Source organism: Hemitrygon akajei, chromosome 3 (assembly GCF_048418815.1).
Source record: "Hemitrygon akajei chromosome 3, sHemAka1.3, whole genome shotgun sequence".
Classification (NCBI taxonomy): Eukaryota; Metazoa; Chordata; class Chondrichthyes; order Myliobatiformes; family Dasyatidae; genus Hemitrygon; species Hemitrygon akajei.
The window spans coordinates 36,699,516-36,720,503 of record NC_133126.1 but is presented as its reverse complement, the minus strand read 5'-3'; the positions used below and the strand labels follow the sequence as shown (position 1 = coordinate 36,720,503).

The 20,988-nt window shown below is 38.7% G+C and overlaps 1 protein-coding gene across 1 annotated transcript in view; it reads left to right on the top strand.

The window, feature by feature from the left end:
• The window catches only part of LOC140724866 (spermatogenesis-associated protein 7-like), an 82,441-nt gene that overhangs the window by 17,141 nt on the left and 44,312 nt on the right, over positions 1-20,988 (top strand). The window contains 1 exon segment of the mRNA XM_073039581.1: positions 14,823-14,947. Coding sequence (XP_072895682.1) covers positions 14,823-14,947 — 125 coding nt within the window.

Genomic DNA, 20,988 nt, shown 5'->3' with positions numbered 1-20,988 from the left:
TAACCACTCTCTGGTTAAAGAAATTCCTCCTTGTTTCCTTTCTAAAAGAACATCCCTCTATTCTGAGGGTCTGCCCTCTGGTCTTAGACTCTCCCAGCATAGGAAACATCCTCCTGGAATCCAGCACCAACCTGACTTTCCCAATCTACTCGAATATTGGGATCCCCCATGACTATTATAATATTGGCCTTTTGGTATGCATTTTCTGTCTCATTAGAAAGAGGTGGCATAGGGTCAGAAGGTGTTGAATTATTGTGTACAGAGCTAAGGAACTGCAAGGTCTTTTTACCCTTGCAGTTCCTTAGCTCTGTACACAATAATTCAACATCTTCCGACCCTATGCCACCTCTTTCTAATGATTTGATATAATTTTTTACCAACAGAGGAACATCATTCCCTTTGCCTTTCTGCCTGTCTTTTCGATACATTATGTATCCTTGGATATTAAGCTCCCAGCTAAAATCTTCTTTCAGCCATGATTCAGTGATGCCTACAACATCATTCGTGCCAATCTGTAATGGAGCTGCAAGTTCTTTTACCTAATATTGTATACTGCACGTATTCAAATATAACACCTTGAGTCCTGTATTCACCCTTTTTGATTTTGTCCATCTTTTGCATTGCAACTCATCCTGATGACTGGAATTTTGCCCTGTCATTGGCCTCTCCTTGCCAGCAGTCTCACTCTGCATTGCCTCTGTTTGTAAACCATCTACCTCATCTTCAGCACTTTCACTCCAGTTCCCATCCCCCTGCCAAATTAGTTTAAACCCACCCAAACAACTCGAGCCAACCTGCCCAGAAGGATATTGGGCCTTCTTGGGTTCAGGTGTAATCAATCCCTTTTGTACAGGTCATACCTTTCCCAGAAGAGATCCCATTAATCCATAAGTCCCACACAGAGTACAGAACACTGCACCTGGAGTCATTCTCACTAACTTACTATGCCCTAACAGATGAGGAATGAACAAATAAGGAGAGAGAGAGAGTAACTTACAAGGCAATGTACCTCGCCCAAACCTGATAAACACTGGCACATGCAAAAGAATGGCCACACTGCTTATACTTGGTTTAGTTTAATTGGTCCTTTCTAATGAATCCCTCTTGCTGATTGGTCGCTCCCCAACTCAGGAAAACTGTGGTGAAATCTTGATTTCCCTCCTGATTAAAAGGAAGCTCTTTTTGCACAGCCCTGACATGGATTGCCCAACTCAATAGGGATTTAAAAGCCCTGCTTTTAAATCTTGAATACAGACCTGACTCTTTTTACGACTCATTAGCTCGTTTTACACTCTGCTTCTTGCTGATTAGTTGCTCCTCAACTCAGAGAAACTGCCATGAAACTCTGCCTTTACAATCTTGAAGGGTGAAAGGTGGCTTATGTGGAGCATAGATCATGCAAAAATGGCTGAGGAAGGGTGTAATCATGGTGGTCACTATCCACCTTGCCATTGTGGCAGGTCTGAGGATCGTACATGGGCCTCAGCAGCCCCCTCAGAGCTTGCAGAAGTAGAATAGAAGGAAGACATCCTCGATCTCATGAAATTGCCTAAGAGGACAAAAGTAATTTTCCCATAATTAGGAACCCAAAAATGGACATTGCATTGATTTTATTTACATATGTCTTTTAGAGAAGCATTAATAGTGTTTTTAAAAATCATTAACCAAATCAACCTCATTACATTTATTTATTAAGGAATCCTGTTATTTAGTTAAATAATTCTTATTAAACTTGCCAAACACCATTTGCCTCTTTTCAATCTCCTCTTGCTGTACTTCACGTCTTCCAAATATTTCTTGGTGATTACTAATTTTATTCTAATGTCATGCTCAATATTATTTATTTTTTATGATATATCTGTTTTTGACATTGTAAGCATCTGGTTCATTTGAAAAATTATAGTCCTTAGTACTTTGCTGATCTCACTTAGGTTTGTGTCATCATGGACTCTGTCATTTCACTCCCACTTGCACTCTTTTTCATGTCCATGATCACACCAATTCTATGAAAATCACTCTAACTTTCAGTCTGAATCTGCAGTTTTTTCATCATATTCATTATTGCTTGTTTAAATTTTGTGTTTATGTTATGTTTGGTGCCTCTAGTTTTAATTGCTAATATTTCTAACTCCTTTTAGCTTTTGTATGTTGCTGTCCTTCTAAAATTGTACTTTGATTTTCTTTCATATTAACAGCCAGTTTGTTATTATACTTTAAAAAATTATATTATTTCTTTATTCATTCAAGAAACTCTACCATTTGATGCATAAATATTATTTTTGTGGGGATATAAGAGACTGCACATGCTGGAATCTGGAGCTACAAACAATCTGGTGGAGGAACTCAGTAGGTTGTGCAGAATTTGTGTGGGGAAGGAAATGTTGACTTTTTGGTTGTGAGCCTGCAATAAGACTGAGAGTGGAGAAGGAAGACAGCCAGCACAGAGAGGAGGAAGGATAGATCAGGTCCAGTAAGTGATTGGTGGAACCAAGAGGGGTGAAGGATATAGGCAAATCAAGACAGGTGGTGAGGAGAGGAATTAGGAGAAAAGAGCAGGTGGGTAAGAGATGGAAGCAGACAAACCAAAAAATCTGCAAATAAAGCTGAGTGTGGGGGAGGGGACAGTGAGGGTGGAGATGGGTAGGAAATTGACGTGGAAACACAAAGTTCTGAATTATATCTCTCCCATTTCCCGCACATCTGCCCTCACCCCATTCACCTGCCACCCCACTCGGGATAGGGTTCCCCTTGTCCTCACCTACCACCCCACCAGCCTCCAGGTCCAACGTATAATTCTCCGTAACTTCTGCTACCTCCAATGGGATCCCACTACCCAGCACATCTTTCCCTCCCACCCCTTTCTGCTTTCCGCAGGGATCGCTCCCTACGCGACTCCCTTATCCATTCGTTCCCCCCCCATCCCTTCCCACCGATCTCCCTCCTGGCACTTATCCTTGTAAGCAGAACAAGTGCTACACCTGCCCTTACACTTCCTCCCTCACCACCATTCAGGGCCCCAGACAGTCCTTCCAGGTGAGGCGACACTTCACCTGTGAGTCGGCTGGTGTGGTATACTGCGTCCAGTGCTCCCGGTGTGGCCTTTTATATATTGGTGAGACCCGACGCAGACTGGGAGACCGTTTCACTGAACACCTACGCTCAGTCTGCCAGAGAAAGCAGGATCTCCCAGTGACCACACATTTTAATTCCATGTCCCATTCCCATTCTGATATGTCTATCCATGGACTCCTCTACTGTCAAAATGAATCCAAACTCAGGTTGGAGGAACAACACCTTATATACCGGCTGGGTAGCCTCCAACCTGATGGTATGAACATTGACTTCTCTAACTTCCGTTAATGCCCCTCCTCCCCTTCTTACCCCATCCCTGACATATTTAGTTGTTTGCCTATTCTCCATCTCCCTCTGGTGCTTCCCCCCCCCCCCCCCTTCTTTCTCTGGAGGCCTCCCGTCCCATGATCCTTTCCCTTCTCCAGCTCGGTATCACTTTCACCAATCACCTTTCCAGCTCCCACCCCCTCCGGTCTTCTCCTATCATTTCGCATTTCCCCCTCCCCCCACTACTTTCAAATCTCTTACTGTCTTTCCTTTCGGTTAGTCCTGACGAAGGGTCTCGGCTGGAAATGTCGACAGTGCTTCTCCTTATAGATGCTGCCTGGCCTGCTGTGTTCCACCAGCATTTTGTGTGTGTTGGTGTTTGAATTTCCAGCATCTGCAGATTTCCTTGTGTTTGTTATGAATTATTTAATTTTTTTTGTTTATTTGAGATCTCTAGTTCAATCATATTTTGTTTGATGGATTTTTGTTCATAATATACAATCAATATCAGATTAATTAGTTTCACTTTACAGTTTGTGGACTGGTCAACTTTGTCTAAATAAAATTGACATCATGTTTCTTCTCCTTTTCGTTTCTTGAACTAAATTTCATTATGCTATTGAAATTTCATATTCACAATTCTTGCCTTAACTTTGCCCACATCTCCTGCTCTAGTTCTTAAAAATAATCCAGCATTACCTCAAATTATTTTGAACCATAACCTATTCTGGGTGTGTTAAAAGTGATTCCATCTCGACTGTTCAAATTACTTTCGCCTACATCTGGTTTTAGGTACTTGGTAACTCATCCTTGGATATTTCTGTTTCTTGCATTGTCTTCTAATATTCATAGAGGAAGAAAAGTTTTTAATTAGCCCCCACTGGCCTAGACCGCATAAAAATAAAGTCATAGAATGGTTGTATCACAGCAGAGGTAATTCAGATCAATATGTCCATACTGCTTGTACACCAGAAGTTCAAAGTTCAAAAATTTATTTTCGAAGTACCTATTCTCAACTGGCCACTTTATTAAGTATAACTGTACACCTGCTTGTTAATACAAATATCTAGTCAGCCAATAATGTGGCAGCACTTTGATGCATAAAGCATGCTGACATCGTCAAGAGATTCAGTTGTTGTTTAGACTAAACATCAGAATGGGGAAGAAATGTGATACAAGTGACTTCGACAGTAGTATGATTGTTGGTGCCAGACATGGTGGTTTGAGTATTTCAGAAACTTCTGATATCTGGGGATTTTGCATAATCATCTGTAGAGTTTATGGGGAATGGTACAAAAAACCTCCAGTGAGCTTCAGTTCTGTGGGTGAGAGTGCCTTGTTAATGAGAGAGGCCAGAGGAGAATGGACAGTTGGATTAAGTTGACAGGACGGCCATAGTAACTCAACTAACCATATGCTACAATAGTGCTGTGCAAAAGTCGATCTGTGAACATACAGTGCACCGAGCCTTGAAGTGGTTGGGCTACAGCAGTGGAAGACCACACTGTGTTCCACTCCTGTACCTAATAAAGTGGCCACTGTGTGAGTATGTTATCATATACTATTGTGAGATTCATTTATATGAGAAAAATAAGTACAATAGAATTGTACGCAATACAATCAGTACATGAAGACCAAGAAGGACACAGGTTCGTCTGGGAAAAAAATCAAAAATCTTGGTAGAAGCACAAAACAAGAAATCAAGAGAATCCTTAGAAGCTTGGTTCTCAATTGAAGACAGTAAACAAGCATATTGAACTGGACGCAATTTACAAACCTATGCGTATGTGGGATCAGGGCCAAGGGGTGAGCCATGGACACAGGAGGAACCAAAGCTCACAACTGATAACCAGAGGCACAGGTCAGCGGAGATCACTCAGCTATCCAGTTGTCCAGGGTACTGATTGTGTATGATCAGCCATGATCACAGTGAATGGCGGTGCTGGCTAGAAGGGCCGAATGGCCTACTCCTGCACCTACTGTCTATTGTCTGAGACTCATTGGAGACTGGCAGGCAGCGCGGCAGCCAACCAGTCAGAACAACGAGTTGGACTAATATAAATGCAAGTGCTTGGCAGAAAAACAATTGCGCACTGATGATGTCAACTCAACTGGTAACAAACCCTTGTGATCTAACCTTGAGGCAAACAACCCTACAAACAAACAGCCAAGCTGAGCTACCAATTTTCTCTTTCATTTTAAACAGTAGAATTTATGTAAAATTTTACCTAAACATACAAAGATTGACAAACAACCACTGTGCAAAAGAAGACAAACTGTGCAAATAAAAAATAATACTGAGAGCCTAAATTGTACAGTCTTTGAAAGTGAGTCTGTTGGTCATAGAATCAGTTTATTGTAGTGGTGATTGAAGTTTGCATGCCGGTTTAGGAACCTGATGGTTTTAGAGTAATAACTGTTCCTAAACCTCAAACACGAGGAAATCTGCAGATGCTGGAAATTCAAACAACAACACACACAAAATGCTGGGCTTGGGACCTAAGGCTTCTTTACATCCTGCCGATAGTAGTAGTGAGAAAGAGGCCATGGCCTGGATGATGGGTATCTTTGATATGGATGTCACTTTCTTGTGGCAGCACTTTCTGTGAATATATTCGGTGGTGGAACGGGCTTTGCCTATGATGGACTGGACTGAATCCATCACTTTATATAGTCTTTTCCATTTCTGGGCATTGGTGTTCCACTAGTTTCACCCGTTTTCTTTCTCCACATTATATTTATCCAAATCTGTGTCAAAATGGAACCCAGCTCCACCTTATCTATAAGATTGAATTCCAGATTGCCACCACTAGATTTTAAAATTACTTCTCATACAATACTTAACTCTCTTCTTCCCCTTTATTTTATATCCATAACATCTGGTCCTCAACCTTGTTCCATTATTGACACCTCATCATTTTATATGCCTGTGAACTCTACCCTCAGTCTTTTAAAAGAAAAAGTCCCAGCATCTCTATTATTCTAACTATACTCCCTCATCTAGAAACCATTCTCAATAATCCTTTCTGGACCCCTCTCATGCCTTCACACCCTTCCTATGATGTGGCAGCCAGAAATTAATGTAATACTTAAGTTAAAGACCAACTTTTTCAAATGGTTCAGAGTAATTTTCCTGCTTTTATATTCTTATTTTTCTTTTGATAAAGCCCAGAACTGTGATCCTTTATTAACCATTTATTTAACCTGCTCTGTCATCTCAGTGACAGGCGTATAGACATCTCTGAATCCATTTGTTTTTCTGTTTTAAAAATAATAACCTTTATTCTATACACCTCTTTTAATTTTTCTACTAAAATGCACCACCTTAGAACTCTCAGTAAACTACTTCTGCTAAGCATCAATGTATTACACCTGTTTAAAGTGTATCCTGCTGCCATTTTCGGCGCCTTCTTCAGCAATTATAATTTCAAAACAAAAATGAACTGCAAGAGTTGAATTATGATTTTTATGTTAGAATATTTCTTATTGTTTTCTTTGCTTTTATTAGTTACTTGCCTTCACTATTTGGATAAATTAGAATCCATGTGAACTGCAAACATTGCATATTTGCATAATAGGTGAAATTTGACTTGGAAATAATCACAAGTATGGTTTACTTCATATTAAGTCAATATTCAGTTCCAAGGCAATGTCATGTGATCTACTTGAGAGATAAATATATTTTTGTGATGTTGTGAGGTCTTCAGGGTAAACATCTGGTTGCTTGAATTATCATGGGATCTGTGAGTCCACCTGAGAAAGCACACGGATCTTTCGGCTTTTGACATCTCCTTCAAATAACTCTGCCTTCAATGATTCATTACTCCATAGGAGCTTTAGACTAGATTTCTGTGCTTAAGTCTTGAAGTAGTTGTTCAACCACAACCTTCTGTGATAAGAGTGCTGAATTAAAATATCTGCATAATAAATAACTTGAGAAAACAACTGTGAGGAAAGTCAGTCTAGGGCTTGTTATTGTTTTGAAAAATTGACCATGAAGATCCTTATTGAGGTCTTCAGAATTTGAATGGCTTTGATGAGTGGGCTTGGAAAAATGTTCCAATTATTGGTGAACCCTGAAAAAAGAAACATGAATATGAAATGACTTAATAGACCAGGTAGAAAATGGAGGAGCATTTATGTACATGGAAAGTGGGAATCTACTGCTTAGAGCTACTGGTCAGAACATGCTGTTCTTCAGTCAGCTTTGTCACAGTGAACTGACTCACATGAAGCTGTTAAACATGATAAGAACCTATGATATTATAGGAAATATACTATCATGGACAGAAGATTGGCTGATTGGCTGAAGGCAAAGAGTGGGGATAAGGGAGGCCTTTTCTGTTTGGCTGCAAGAGACTTGTGGTGTTCCACAGGGGGCAGTGTTGGGTCTGCTACTGGTCACATTATTTATTAATAATCTGCATGATAGAGTTGATGTCCTAAAAGCCAATTTTGTGGATGATTTAAAGATAGGTGGAAGAGCATGGTAGTATTGACCAAGCAGTGAGTTTGGAGAAGTGGAGTTGGATAGATTAGGAAAAAGGTCAAATAGGTGTCAGATGGAATATAGTCTATGGAAGTATATGGTCATCCACTTTTAGAAGGAATAAACAGAAGGAAAACAGAGTATTGCTTAAATTGGGGGTGAATTCAGAAATAAGGGGTGCACTGGAACTTGGGAGTCCTAGTGCAGGATTCCCTAAAGGCTAACTTGCAGGTTGAGTCGGTAGTAAGGAGGGCAAATGAAATGTTGGCATTTTTTTCAAGATGACTAGAATGTAGAAGCAAGAGTGTAATGCTAAGGCTTTATAAGGCATTGGTCAAACCACATTTGAGGCATTGTGAGCAAGTTTGGGCCCTACATATGAGAAATAATATTCTGGCATTGGAGAGATCCAGAGGAGATAGACAAGAATAATCCCAGGAATGGAAGGTGTTTGATGGCTCTGGGTCTGTACTTGCTGAAATGTAGAAGAATGAAGAATTTGTCATTGAAACCTAATGAATATTGAAAGCCCTTGATAGAGTAGATGTGGAGAAGATGTTTCCAAAAGTGGGAGAGTATAGGACCAGAAGGCACAGCCTCAGAGTAGAAGGACATTGCCTTAGACCACCTGGACAACACAAACACCTATGTCAGGATGATGTTCATCAACTATAGCTCAACATTGAATACCATCATTCCCACAATCCTGATTGAGAAGTTGCAGAACCTGGGCCTCTGTACCTCCCTCTGCAATTGGATCCTCGACTTCCTAACCAGAAGACCACAATCTGTGCAATTGATGATAACATCTCCTCTTCGCTAACGATCAACACTGGTGCACCTCAGGGGTGTGTGCTTAGCCCACTGCTCTACTCTCTATATACCCATGACTGTGTGGCTAGGCATGGCTCAAATACCATCTATGAATTTGCTGATGATACAACCATTGTTGGTAGAATCTCAGATGTGATGAGAGGGCGTACAGGAGTGAGATATGCCAACTAGTGGAGTGGTGTCACAACAACAACCTAGCACTCAACATCAGTAAGACGAAAGAGCTGATTGTAGACTTCAGGAAGGGTAAGGTGAAGGAACACATACCAAACTTCATTAAGGGATCAAAAGTGGAGAGAGTGAGCAGTTTCAAGTTCCTGGGTGTCAAGATTTCTGAGAATCTAACCTGGTCCCAACATATTAATGCAGTTATAAAGAAGGCAAGACAGCAGCTACACTTCATTAGGAATTTGAAGAGATTTGGTATGTCAACAAATACACTCAAAAACTTCTATAGTTGTACCATGGAGAGCATGCTGACAGGCTGCATCACTGTCTGGTATGGGGGGCCTACTGCACAGGACCAAAAGAAACTGCAGAATATAAATTTAGTCAGCTCCATCTTGGGTACTAGCCTTCAAAGTACCTAGGGCATCTTCAAGGAGCGGTGTCTCAGAAAGGCAGCATCCATTATTAAGGTCCTCCCAGCACCCAGGGCATATCCTTTTCTCATTGTTACCATCAGGTAGGAGGTACAGAAGCCTGAAGGCACACACTCAGCGATTCAGGAACAGCTTCTTCCCCTGTGCCATCCGATTCCTAAATGGACATTGAACCCTTGAACACTACCTCACTTTTTTAGTTTATATTATTTCTGTTTTTTGCACGATGGGGGGGGGGGGGGTGGGACTGTAGGACCAGGAGGAACTCAGAATAGAAGGATGTCCCCTTTAGTCAGAGCCAAGTCATTGAGTTAATTTACTAGCTCTCTTCCAGGGAAGGTGGGACCTGTACAGAAAGGACAGTTTGCATCTGAAATAGAGGGGAACTAATCCTAGCAGGAAGAATTGTTAATGCTGCATGGTGGGGTTAAACTAGAGTTGCAAGGGGTTGGAAACCAGAGTGCCAGAACAGTTAGTGGAGACGCTGAGGAGGCAGATATTGGTAGAATCTCAGACACAGTTAGAAATCAAAAGGTTGAGCATGGTGCGAAAAGTATCTTGAGCTGCGTATATTTCAGTGCAAAAAATATCATAGGAAAGGCAGGTTATAGTGCTGAAGAGGGGTAGCTGGTTTGCAAATAGAGCCAATGTGTAGTGAGGAGAGGCTGTTGATAGGGCAACATCGCAGTCAACAGGATGTGTTGCAATGTAAAAAGTAGACAAAATCAAAAAGGGTGAATACAGGACTGAAGGTGCTATGTTTGAATGTCCACAGTATGTGAAATGAGGTAGATGAACTTGTAGCACAGTTGCAGATTGGCAGATATGATGTTGTAAGCATCACTGAATCATGGCTGAAAGAAGATTATAGCTTGGAGCTTAGTGTCCAAGGATACACATTGTATCGAAAGGACAGGCAAGAAGGCAGAGGGGGCAGCATCTCTCTTGCTATAAAAAGAAATCAAATCATTAGAAAGAGGTGACATAAGGTCAGAAGGTGTTGAATCATTGTGGATAGAGCTAAGGAGCTGCAAGGGTAAAAAGATCCTGACGGAGTCGTATACAAACCCCCAAACAGTAGTAAAGATGTGGTCTACAAATTACAGCTGGTGATAAAAAAATGTATGCCAAAAGGGCAATATTACAATCATCATGGGGGATTCTTATTTGCAGGTAGATTGGGAAAATCAGGTTGGTGCTGGATTCCAGGAGGGGGAATTTCTAGAGTGCCTACGAGATGGCTTTTTAGAGCAGCACATTGGTTGAGCCCACTAGGGTATCAGCTACTCTGGACTGGATGTTGGTACAATGAACCAGAATTGAATTGAGAGCCTAAGGTGAAAGAACCCTTAGGGGCAAAGATCATAAAATTATTGAATTCACCCTGAATTTTGAGAAGGAGAAGCTAAAGTCAGATATATCAGTATTTCAGTGGAGTAAAGGGAATTACAGAGGTATGAGAGAGGAGTTGGCCAGAAATGATTGGAAAGGAAAACTGGCGGGGATGACAGCAGGGCAGCAGTGGCTGGAATTTCTGGAAGCAATTTGAAAGGCACAGGATATATTCATCCCAAAGAGGAAGAAGTATTCTAAAGGAAAGATGACACAACTGCGGTTAACAAGGAGTCATGCTAACATTAAAGCCAATGAGAGAGCATATAATAGAGCAAAAATTAGTGAAAAATTAGAATTGGGAAGTTTTTAAAAACCAACAAAAGGTCATTAAGAATGTAAAGATGGACTATGAAAGTAAGCTAGCCAATAATATTAAAGAGGATACCAAAAGTTTCTTCAGATATATGAAGCGTAAAAGAGAGACAAGAGTGGATATTGGACCGCTGGAAAACAGTGCTGGAGAGGTAGTAATGGGGGACAATGAAATAGTGGATGAACTGAATAAGTATTTTGCATCTTTCAATGTGGAAGATACTAGAAGTATGATGGAAGTTCCAGGTGTTAGGAGTCATGAAGTGTGTTAAGAATCCATTGCTAGAGAGAAGGTTCTTAGGAAACTGAAAGGTTTGAAGTCACCTGGACCAGATGGTGTACACCCCATGATTCTGAAAGAGGTGGCTGAAGAGATTGTGCAGGCATTAGTAATGGTCTTTCAAGAATCACTGGATTCTGGAATGGCTCTGGATTACTGGAAAATTGCAAGCGTTACTCCACACTTCAAGAAGGGTCAGAGGCAGAAGAAAATAAATTATAGGCCAGTTAGTCTGATGTCAGTGATTGGGAAGATGTTGGAGTTGATTATCAAGGATGAGGTCTCAGTACTTCGAGGCACGTGATAAAATAGGCCATAGTCTGCATGGTTTCCTCAAGGGAAAATCTTGCTTGACGAATCTGTTCTTTGAAGAAACACCAAGCGGGATAGACAAAGGAGAATTGGTTGATGTTGTGTACTTGGATTTTCAGAAGGCCTTTAAAAAGTTGCCACACAAGGCTGTTTAACAAGCTATGAGCCCATGGTTTTACAGGAAAGATTTTTTTATAAATATATTTTTAATTCTTTTTTATGCAAACAAACACCAAAAAAAAAGCACATCCACAAAAACCACAACCATAACAAAATCAAATTAAATATTGAGCAGCAAAAGGGAGAATAATATAAAGGCAAAAGTAAACATACACAGTAGAGCTGCACAGCACCAAAAAAAACCTCAGTCCTCACCCTGAAAGAAAGTCAGGAAAGATTTTAGCATGGAGAAAGCAGTGGTTGATTGGTAGGAGGCAAGGAGTGAGAATAAAGGGAGCCTTTTCTGGTTGGCTGCTGGTGATGAGTGTTGTTCCACAGGGGTTTGTGTTGGGACCGATTTTTTTTACGTTATATGGTAATGATTTGGAAGATGGAATTGATAGCTTTGCTGCAGAGGTTGCAGATGATACAAAGATAGGTGGAGGGGCAGATTGTTTTGAGGAAGTAGGCTACAGAAGGTCTTAGATTAGGAGAATGGGCAAAGAAATGACAGATGGAGTACAATATTAGGTAGTGTATGGTTGTGTACTTTGATAGAAGAAATGAAAGTGTTCACTATTTTCTAGTTGGAGAGAAAATACAAACAACTGAGGTGCAAAGGGACTTGGTTGTCCTTGTGCAGGATTCCCTAAAGGTTAATTTGCTGATTGAGTCTGAGGTAAGAAAGGCAAATGCAATGTTAGCATTCATTTCAACAGGACTAGAATATAAAAGCAAGGATGTAATGTTGTGCCTTTATAAAGCACTGGTAAAGCCTCACTTGGAGTATTGTGAGCAGTTTTGAGCCTTTATCTTAGAAAGGATGAACTGAAACTGGAGAGGGTTCAAAGGATCTTCACAAAAATGATTCCAGGATTGAATGGCTTGTCATATGAAGAGAATTTGATGGATCTGGGCCTGTATTCACTAGAATTCAGAAGAATGAGAGGTGACCTCACTGAAACCTATTGAATGGTGAAAGGCCTTAATAGAATGGAAGTGGAGAGGATGTTTCCTATGGTGGGGGAGTCTAAGACCAGAGGGTACAGTTGTAACACTTGCCCAACAGGCTGGTATATGTCTAGGGGGAAAAAGTCCAGCCACTCTCCAACCCTGCCTCCCGTATACGCAGGTGCAGTGGGAATCAAGTTAATGCAACGTCGCACACACAAATATCAAACTCACACCAGATACCGTTATGGAATATACTTAAAAGATTTTACTAAAACTAAATGAGTACCAACAATACAGTATATATGAAGGAAAAGAAAATAAAGTAAAAGGCGCTAAACTTATCAGAGTTCAGTGAGTTTAGTGCACATCGTTGGAGCTCAACCATTGAACCATTCGACCCCTCGTCGCTTTCCTCCGACCTCCACATCTGTGCACCTGGGACCACCCTGGTGGTCAACCAAGCAGTGCAGCACACGTCCACCTTCCTCGGCGTCTTCTCCCGACTCCCCGAAAAAACCACGAAAACCCAGCTCCCAGATCCACAAGACAAAATAACATTCCCCCATTAGTTAACAAATGAATACAATCCCCGTTATCAGCAATTCTAAAGCTAAACAAACTGCGAGAGAAAGCACTTATCATAACAAAGAAGCATTCCTACTTTTAGCAAACAAAGAAGCCATTTTGATTAACATACGCAGTACATTGTACACAGTCTCAGAATAGAGGGGTGTCCTTTTAGAATGGAGATGAGGAAGAATTTCTTTGGCCAGAGAGTAGCGAATCTGTGGAATTCTTTGCCACAAGCCGCAGTGGAGGCCCAGTGTGTATGTATATTTAAGACAGAGGTTAAAAGGTTCTTGATTGGTTAGGGCAAAAAGGGATACGAGGAGAAGGCAGGAGATTGGGGCTGAAAGGAAGATTGGATCAGCTATGATGGAATGGTGGAGCAGACTTGATTGGCCAAGTGGCCTAATTCTGATCTTATATCTTATGGTATAAAAAAGGAGATTGATAGGTCCTTGATTAGTAAAGGTGTCAAAGGTTATGGGGAGAAGGCAGGAGGATGGGGTTGAGAGGAAAAATAAAACAGCCATTATGGAATGGTGGAGCAGATTCAATGGGCCAAATAGCAAGAACGGCTCTTTTATCTTATGATCTTTTGAACTAATCTCACCTACTAGATCAGCTTGTTGCTTTTTCTGTTAATTAAAAATCTTGTTAGATGTTGGAGTTTCACCAAGTTGGCATATCATTTTCAGGTATGAGTGTAGCCTGTCTTGGCAAAGTCTTCCACATTCATTGAAGAGTGTTGATCTTGTGGCTTACTGATAGCGCTAGTGTATGATATGCTGAAGAATTAGCCTGTAGATCGTGGAGCTGCTGCTATTGATAGCCCACAGTGTTTATACCCAGTACGCATACACCTGCACAATTTTACCACATTTTGCACTGTTGTGCCAGATAAGTTGATGGAAAATCATTTCTGTGGGCAGTTGAGATTTTATCTCTAGTAGATTTTGTATTTGGCTTGTGCATAAGCATCTGCAACAGTAGGTTTTTTTAATTTTAAATCGCAGATTTGATATATCAATTGTAATTTAAAAGAAGAGCTAGCTCTGAGAAAGAAAAGCAATGGCATATTTTTGCAAAGGCGGTGGTAACATCACATGTTAATGTGCTTTGTCACAAAGCAGAATGACAGGTTAGACAATACTATTCATCCAAAATATTTCAATGTTTTGAGAAAGTTAGTGCTGTTTGGTTTTAATGATTCATAATTTATGGCAGCAGACTTAGCACTACATTTGTGCTCTGGCAATTTTATCTAGTTAGCATATGAATTCAGAGGAAGTCACTGTTTTGGTATGTGATGTCTTTTTTCCTTGGTTGAAGGATTCATTTATGGTGTCATACATTTACTGTCATTATCACTGTGACCGCCAGTCCTGTGATAGTGCAAGCGGCAAAATCATTTGGTGTTCTAGCTTCCTAGGAAAGAGAGAAACCCAACCAAAGAGTAATTTGGCTGGGTTATTCTTTCAAAATTTATGCTAATTTAACTTTTCTGTCAACCCTATTTAAAATGCAAGTGTAAATATTACAAAACATCAGATTGATCTAATTTGTTCTCTTTGTTCTTAAGATCAAGACCAGCTGCAGAGAAGAAATCGACAAACAACAAACCAAAAAGGTTTCATTTGTGCTAGATCAGAATCTTGGTCCAGCTCAGGCAGCAGTGGAAGATTAACCTCTACTGAGCACATTAAGGTGTGTTTAATGGTAATAAATGTGAATGAACACTTGAGAATAATTAAGTTTTTTTAACAGGCTAATTGATACCCATTTACCACTTCTGGTTTTGCTTTATTTTTAACTCTTAGCTCCTTGACTTTGCCAAAATCTGTTGAGATAATAATTAATTGGCTAAAAATAAGAAGAAAGCTATTTTTAAGATAGTAAATGTATACAAAAAAGGATTCTGAATAGTTTTGTACAAAATAGCTTTGGTAAAGTGCTATTGTACAACATTTGACCTCTTTTGCCCAGTTCAGATTATGGGTTTTGGACCTGAAAAATTAAGTTTATTTCTCTTTCCACAGATGCTGCTGACCTTAATATTTCCATGATTTTTGTTTTATTTATTTTATTCTACCCACCTTTTCAACCTTCTCCAGTTTTGTACTTGATTTGTCATTTTCATCATCTAAATTAGGCTGTATGTGCATTCCACACTTCTCTCCATCACTGGTGTCTATTTTTACTGAGCAGTTTTGGGCCCCTAATCTATGAAAAGATGTGCTGGCATTAGAGAGGGTGCAGAGGAGGTTCATGAGAATGATTCCAGGAATGAAAGGGTTAACATGAGGAGTGTTTGAAGGCTCAGCGTTTGTACTCAGTGGAGTTTAGAAGGATGAGATGGGATCTCATTGAAACCTATCGAATATAGAAAGGCCTAGATAGAGTGGATGTGGAGGGGATGTTTCCTTTGGTGGGGGAGTGTAGGACCAGAGGACATAGACTTAGAATAGAGGGTTGTGCATTTTGAACAGAGATGAGGAATTTCTTCAGCCAGAGCATAGTGAACCTGTGGAATCATTGCCACAGACAGCGGTGGAGGCCAAGTCATTGGCTATATTTAAAGCAGAGGTTGGTAGGTTCTTGATTAGTCAAAGGGTCAAAGGTTACAGGGAGAAAGCATGAGAATGAGGTTGAGAGGGATAATAAATCAGCCATGACAGATCTAACTATGCCCCTACATCTTATGGTCTAAGTGGTGAACTTCATGACATTGTTGTTAACTACATCATTATTTTATAATAGTTTTTGCTGATAGATTGCCTGACTTATTACCAAGAATACTTTTCAGCAATTAACCTCCTTATTGACCTCTCTTTCTGTGAAATAGTCTATTTCCACCATGATTATTGATTAGTACATGGAAGTTATAGGTCGTTAAACAGAGTTCCTATCTTCTCATTTATGCACTTTATATACACTCAGTGGCCACTCTATTAGATACACCTGTATGTCAGCTCATCGATGCAAATCAGCCAATCATGTGGCAGCAACTCAAAGCATAAATAAATGCAGATTTTATCAAAGGTTTAGTTGTTCAGACCAAACATTAGAATGGTGATGAAATGTGATCTTGGTGACTTTGACAGTGGAGTGATTGTTGGTGTCAGACATGGTGGGTTGAGTATCTCAGAAACTACTGATCTCCTGGGATTTTCATGCACAATAGTCTCCAGAACAACAGAGAATAGTGCAAAAAACAATAAGCATCCAGTGAGTAGAACTTCTATTTGGTAAAATGCCTTGTTTATGAGACAGGTCAGAGGAGTGTGGCTAGACTGGTTCAAGCTGACAGGAAAGCAACAGTAACTCAAATAACCACGTGTTTCATCAGTGGTGTGCAGAACGATGTTTCTGAATGTACAACACATTGAACCTTGAAGTGGATGACTTACAGCAGCAGAAGAGCACAAGCATACACTCAGTTACCACTTTAGTAAGTACAGAAGGTACCAAGCAAAGTGGTCACTGAGTGTATGATTTGGACTCCAGGTTTTCCACAACCAGTTTTATGGGTCAGCAAATAGGGATCTGTTGATTTCCAAGTCATTATAGCAGTGTTTAATTTAGTTTCCTTTACTGAAAAAGAAGCTAATGAACAACTATGTGTTGTACGTTGATTCTTTTAAAATCTAAACTCCATTGCAAGCTATGGTGTTGCGTGCAAAGCCAGCATTTATCAAGAAGATGGTGGTGAGTTTCCATCTCGACGGTCCTTAAGATAATACATTTAAGTCAGGAGTTCCAGGACTTAGAACAAGAAACTATGAAGAAATTGTGATATACTTCCAATGTATGGTGTGTGATTTTGAAAGAAACTTGTAAGTGGTGCTGTGCCTTCAACTTCTGCTTTTCTGGGGGGGACATCACGTGATGACGTAGGATCGAGACGCTGGAACCCAGCTCTCCCGTAAAAAATCAATGAATTAATGTTTAAGTGAAGAAAAGTTAGTCAATACTTTCTAAAAGTTACTTATAAACTACTCCGGATTGTTTCAAGTTATGCCTCACAAACAGAAGATGAAGAAAACTACTACCGTGAAGACAACGCAAGTTGGAACAGAATCAAGGCCCACTTCTGCCAAAGAACCGCGGGCTCAGTACATTCCACCTCCGGCGATACAGAACAGGAAACTGCGGCAACATCGACCATTTCTAAAGAAAAAGACCAACGAGAACTGCGCAAACGTGAAGGAAGGAGCATGTGCAAACAAGAGCAACCAGAACTACAAATCCCAGTTACGACTGAAACCGAAAGTGAAAGTGAATCTGAGGGAGAGTCAGATTCTCTGGAAAAATCAGATGAAGATAGAGGTAAAAGTTTTTCTGGAAATATAGAAAAGACTGATGCAAATAATGCATAAATTAGGCGCATTAAAAGTAATCAAAAGAAAAATGACAAATATGGAGATTATGTTTGATAAAATGACAAAAAGACAGAAAAAAATGGAAAAGAGAATTATAGATTTGGAAACTACAACGGAAGACATGGTTGAAAGAATGAATAAAATGGAAAATGATATTACTGCCTGGACATCAGAAAGAAAACAATTTATGGAAAAAATTGATAAGCTTGAAAATTTTAGTAGACGAAACAATATTAAAATTGTTGGACTCAAAGAAGATATAGAAGGAGAAGATCCAATAAATTTTTTTCAAAAATGGATCCCTGAAAAATTGGAAATGGAAGGAGAAACTCTAATTGAGATTGAAAGGGCTCATAGAGCCTTAAGGTCAAGACCTCAAGTTGATCAAAATCCACAATCAATTTTGATAAAATGCTTAAGATACCAAGATAAAGAAAAGATCCTGAAGGCAGCTGCTCAATGTGCCAAAAAGAGAAACGGGCCATTGATGATAGCAGGGAAGGCAGTTCTTTTTTATCCTGATATAAGTTATAACCTTTTGAAGAGAAAGAAGGAATTTAACCCAGCGAAAAAAGTTTTATGGGAAAAGGGTTATAAATTTATAATGCGTCACCCAGCAACACTGATAATTTTTTTGGAGGAGGGAAAAAGAAGATTTTTTACCGATTATCGAGAAGCGGAGGAGTTCGCACAGAAACTTCCATTTATTCGCTAATTACACATAGAGACTTCCAAGCGTAATGGATTGAAGATGAAGATAGAGACAGTGAATGAAAGTGATGGACATTTAAGGATGATACAGGGGAGAAAAGTAAAATTTCAGAAATACTAATTGAGAATAATTTTTTTTTCTTATATATATACTTTTTTATGTTGCGGGGGGGCTGGGGAGCTTTGGATCGGTTACTGCGGGATTCACGTGTGTAATCATGGCGATTGCCATGACCCGTACAACAGAGGGGGGTAATGCTGTGTTCTTTTTTTTTCACAACATTAGTAGGGGAGTATTTTGTTTTTTTCTTTATACTCTATTTTTCTTCTATCTTTCTGCCTGGATGATCGGTGGGGACACACATAGCAACATGGAGAATTTTAAAAAGATTTCCCAAGTTACCACGAAAGTTGAAAGATTAGGTATCATTATAGATTGGAGTAACATAATTAAAAATAATGACTAATTTACTGAATTTTTTAAGTTTTAATGTTAATGGGCTTAATGGACCAGTAAAAAGAAAAAGAATTTTAACATACATTAAAAAAATGAAAACAGATATAGCTTTTTTACAAGAAATACATTGAACAGACATAGAACATCAGAAATTAAAAAGAGACTGGGTTGGAAATGTTATTGCAGCTTCATTTAATTCAAAGGCGAGAGGAGTTGCAATTTTGGTTAATAAAAATTTACCAATTAAAATAATTGATTCGGCGGGGAGATATGTAATTATACATTGTCAAATTTTTTCAGAACTATGGACTCTTATGAATATTTATACACCAAATGAAAATGATGTAAAATTTATACAAGAGGTCTTTTTGAATTTGGCTAACGCACATGACAAAATATTAATAGGTGGAGATTTTAACTTTTGTCTAGATCCAGTTTTAGATAGATCAACAAAGGTTGTCATAAAATCAAAAGTAGTAAAATTAACTCTATCATTGATGAAAGACTTAAATTTGATTGATATATGGAGAAGAATTAATCCAAAAGAAAGAGATTATTCATTTTATTCAAATAGACATAAAACATATTCAAGGATAGATTTTTTCCTATTATCAATGAATATTCAAGATAGTGAAAAATATGGAATATAAAGCGAGAATATTGTCAGATCATTCTCCTTTGATAATGACAAAGAGGAATCAATTTATAGAAGGAGATTTAATTCAATATTACTAAAACGTCAAGATTTTTGTGATTTTATGAAAAGGCAGATTCAGTTCTTTTTAGATACAAATTCACATTCAGTTGATGATAAATTTATATTGTGGGAAGCAATGAAGGCATATTTGAGAGGTCAAATAATAAGTTATACTTCTAAAATTAAGAAGGAATATATGATAGAAATAGATCAATTGGAAAAAGAGATTACAAAATTAGAAAAAGAATCTCAAAGAAATATGACAGAAGAAAAATGAAGACAACTTATTAATAAGAAGTTACAATATAATACACTCCAGACATATCGAACAGAAAAAGCAATTATGAGAACTAAACAGAGATATTATGAACTAGGTGAAAGATCACATAAGGTCCTTGCATGGCAGTTAAAAACAGACCAGACTTCTAAAATAATAAATGCAATTCGAACAAGAGTAAATAAAATTACTTATAAACCTTTAGAAATTAATGAAACTTTTAAGAATTTTTACTCTGAGTTGTATAAATCAGAATCACAAAATGATAATGTCAAGATAGAAAGGTTTTTATCACAAATAACTCTTCCAAAATTAAATATGGACGAACAGAAGGGATTAGATATGCCTTTTACTTTGAAAGAGGTCGAAGAAGCTCTAGGATCACTTCAAAGTAATAAAACTCCAGGAGAAGATGGTTTTCCGCCTGAATTTTATAAAAAGTTTAAATTTATTAATTCCTCCTTTTATGGAGTTAATACATCAAGCAGAAAGAACGCATAAACTTCCAGAATCTTTTTCAACAGCTATTTTAATAGTATTGTCAAAAAAAGATAGAGATCTTTTAAAGCCAGCATCATATAGACCTATTTCTTTATTAAACACTGATTATAAAATAATAGCAAAAATCTTATCTAACAGATTATGTAAATACTTACCAAAATTAGTACATATGGATCAAACAGGATTTATTAAAAATAGACAATCGACAGATAATGTAACTCAGTTATTTAGTATAATTCATTTGGCGCAAAAGAGGGAGGAAATGAGTGTGGCAGTTGCTTTAGATGCAGAAAAAGCATTTGATAGATTGGAATGGGATTTTTTATTTAAGGTATTGGAAAAATATGGATTAGGAGTATCTTTTATAAAATGGATTAAAACCTTAAATACTAATCCCAAAGCTAAAGTAGTGACAAATGGTCAAATTTCAACACCATTTCAGTTAACAAGGTCAACTAGGCAAGGTTGCCCATTATCACCTGCTTTATTCGTGTTGGCGATAGAACCATTAGCTGAATTAATTAGAATGGACCCAGATATTAAGGGTTTCAGAGTTAATCAGGAAGAATACAAGATTAACTTATTTGCTGATGATGTTCTGCTTTATTTAACAAACCCATTGCACTCGTTGCGTAAATTATCCTATAGATTAGAAAAATATGGGAAAATATCAGGTTACAAAATAAATTGGGATAAAAGTGAAATTTTACCTCTTACTAAAGG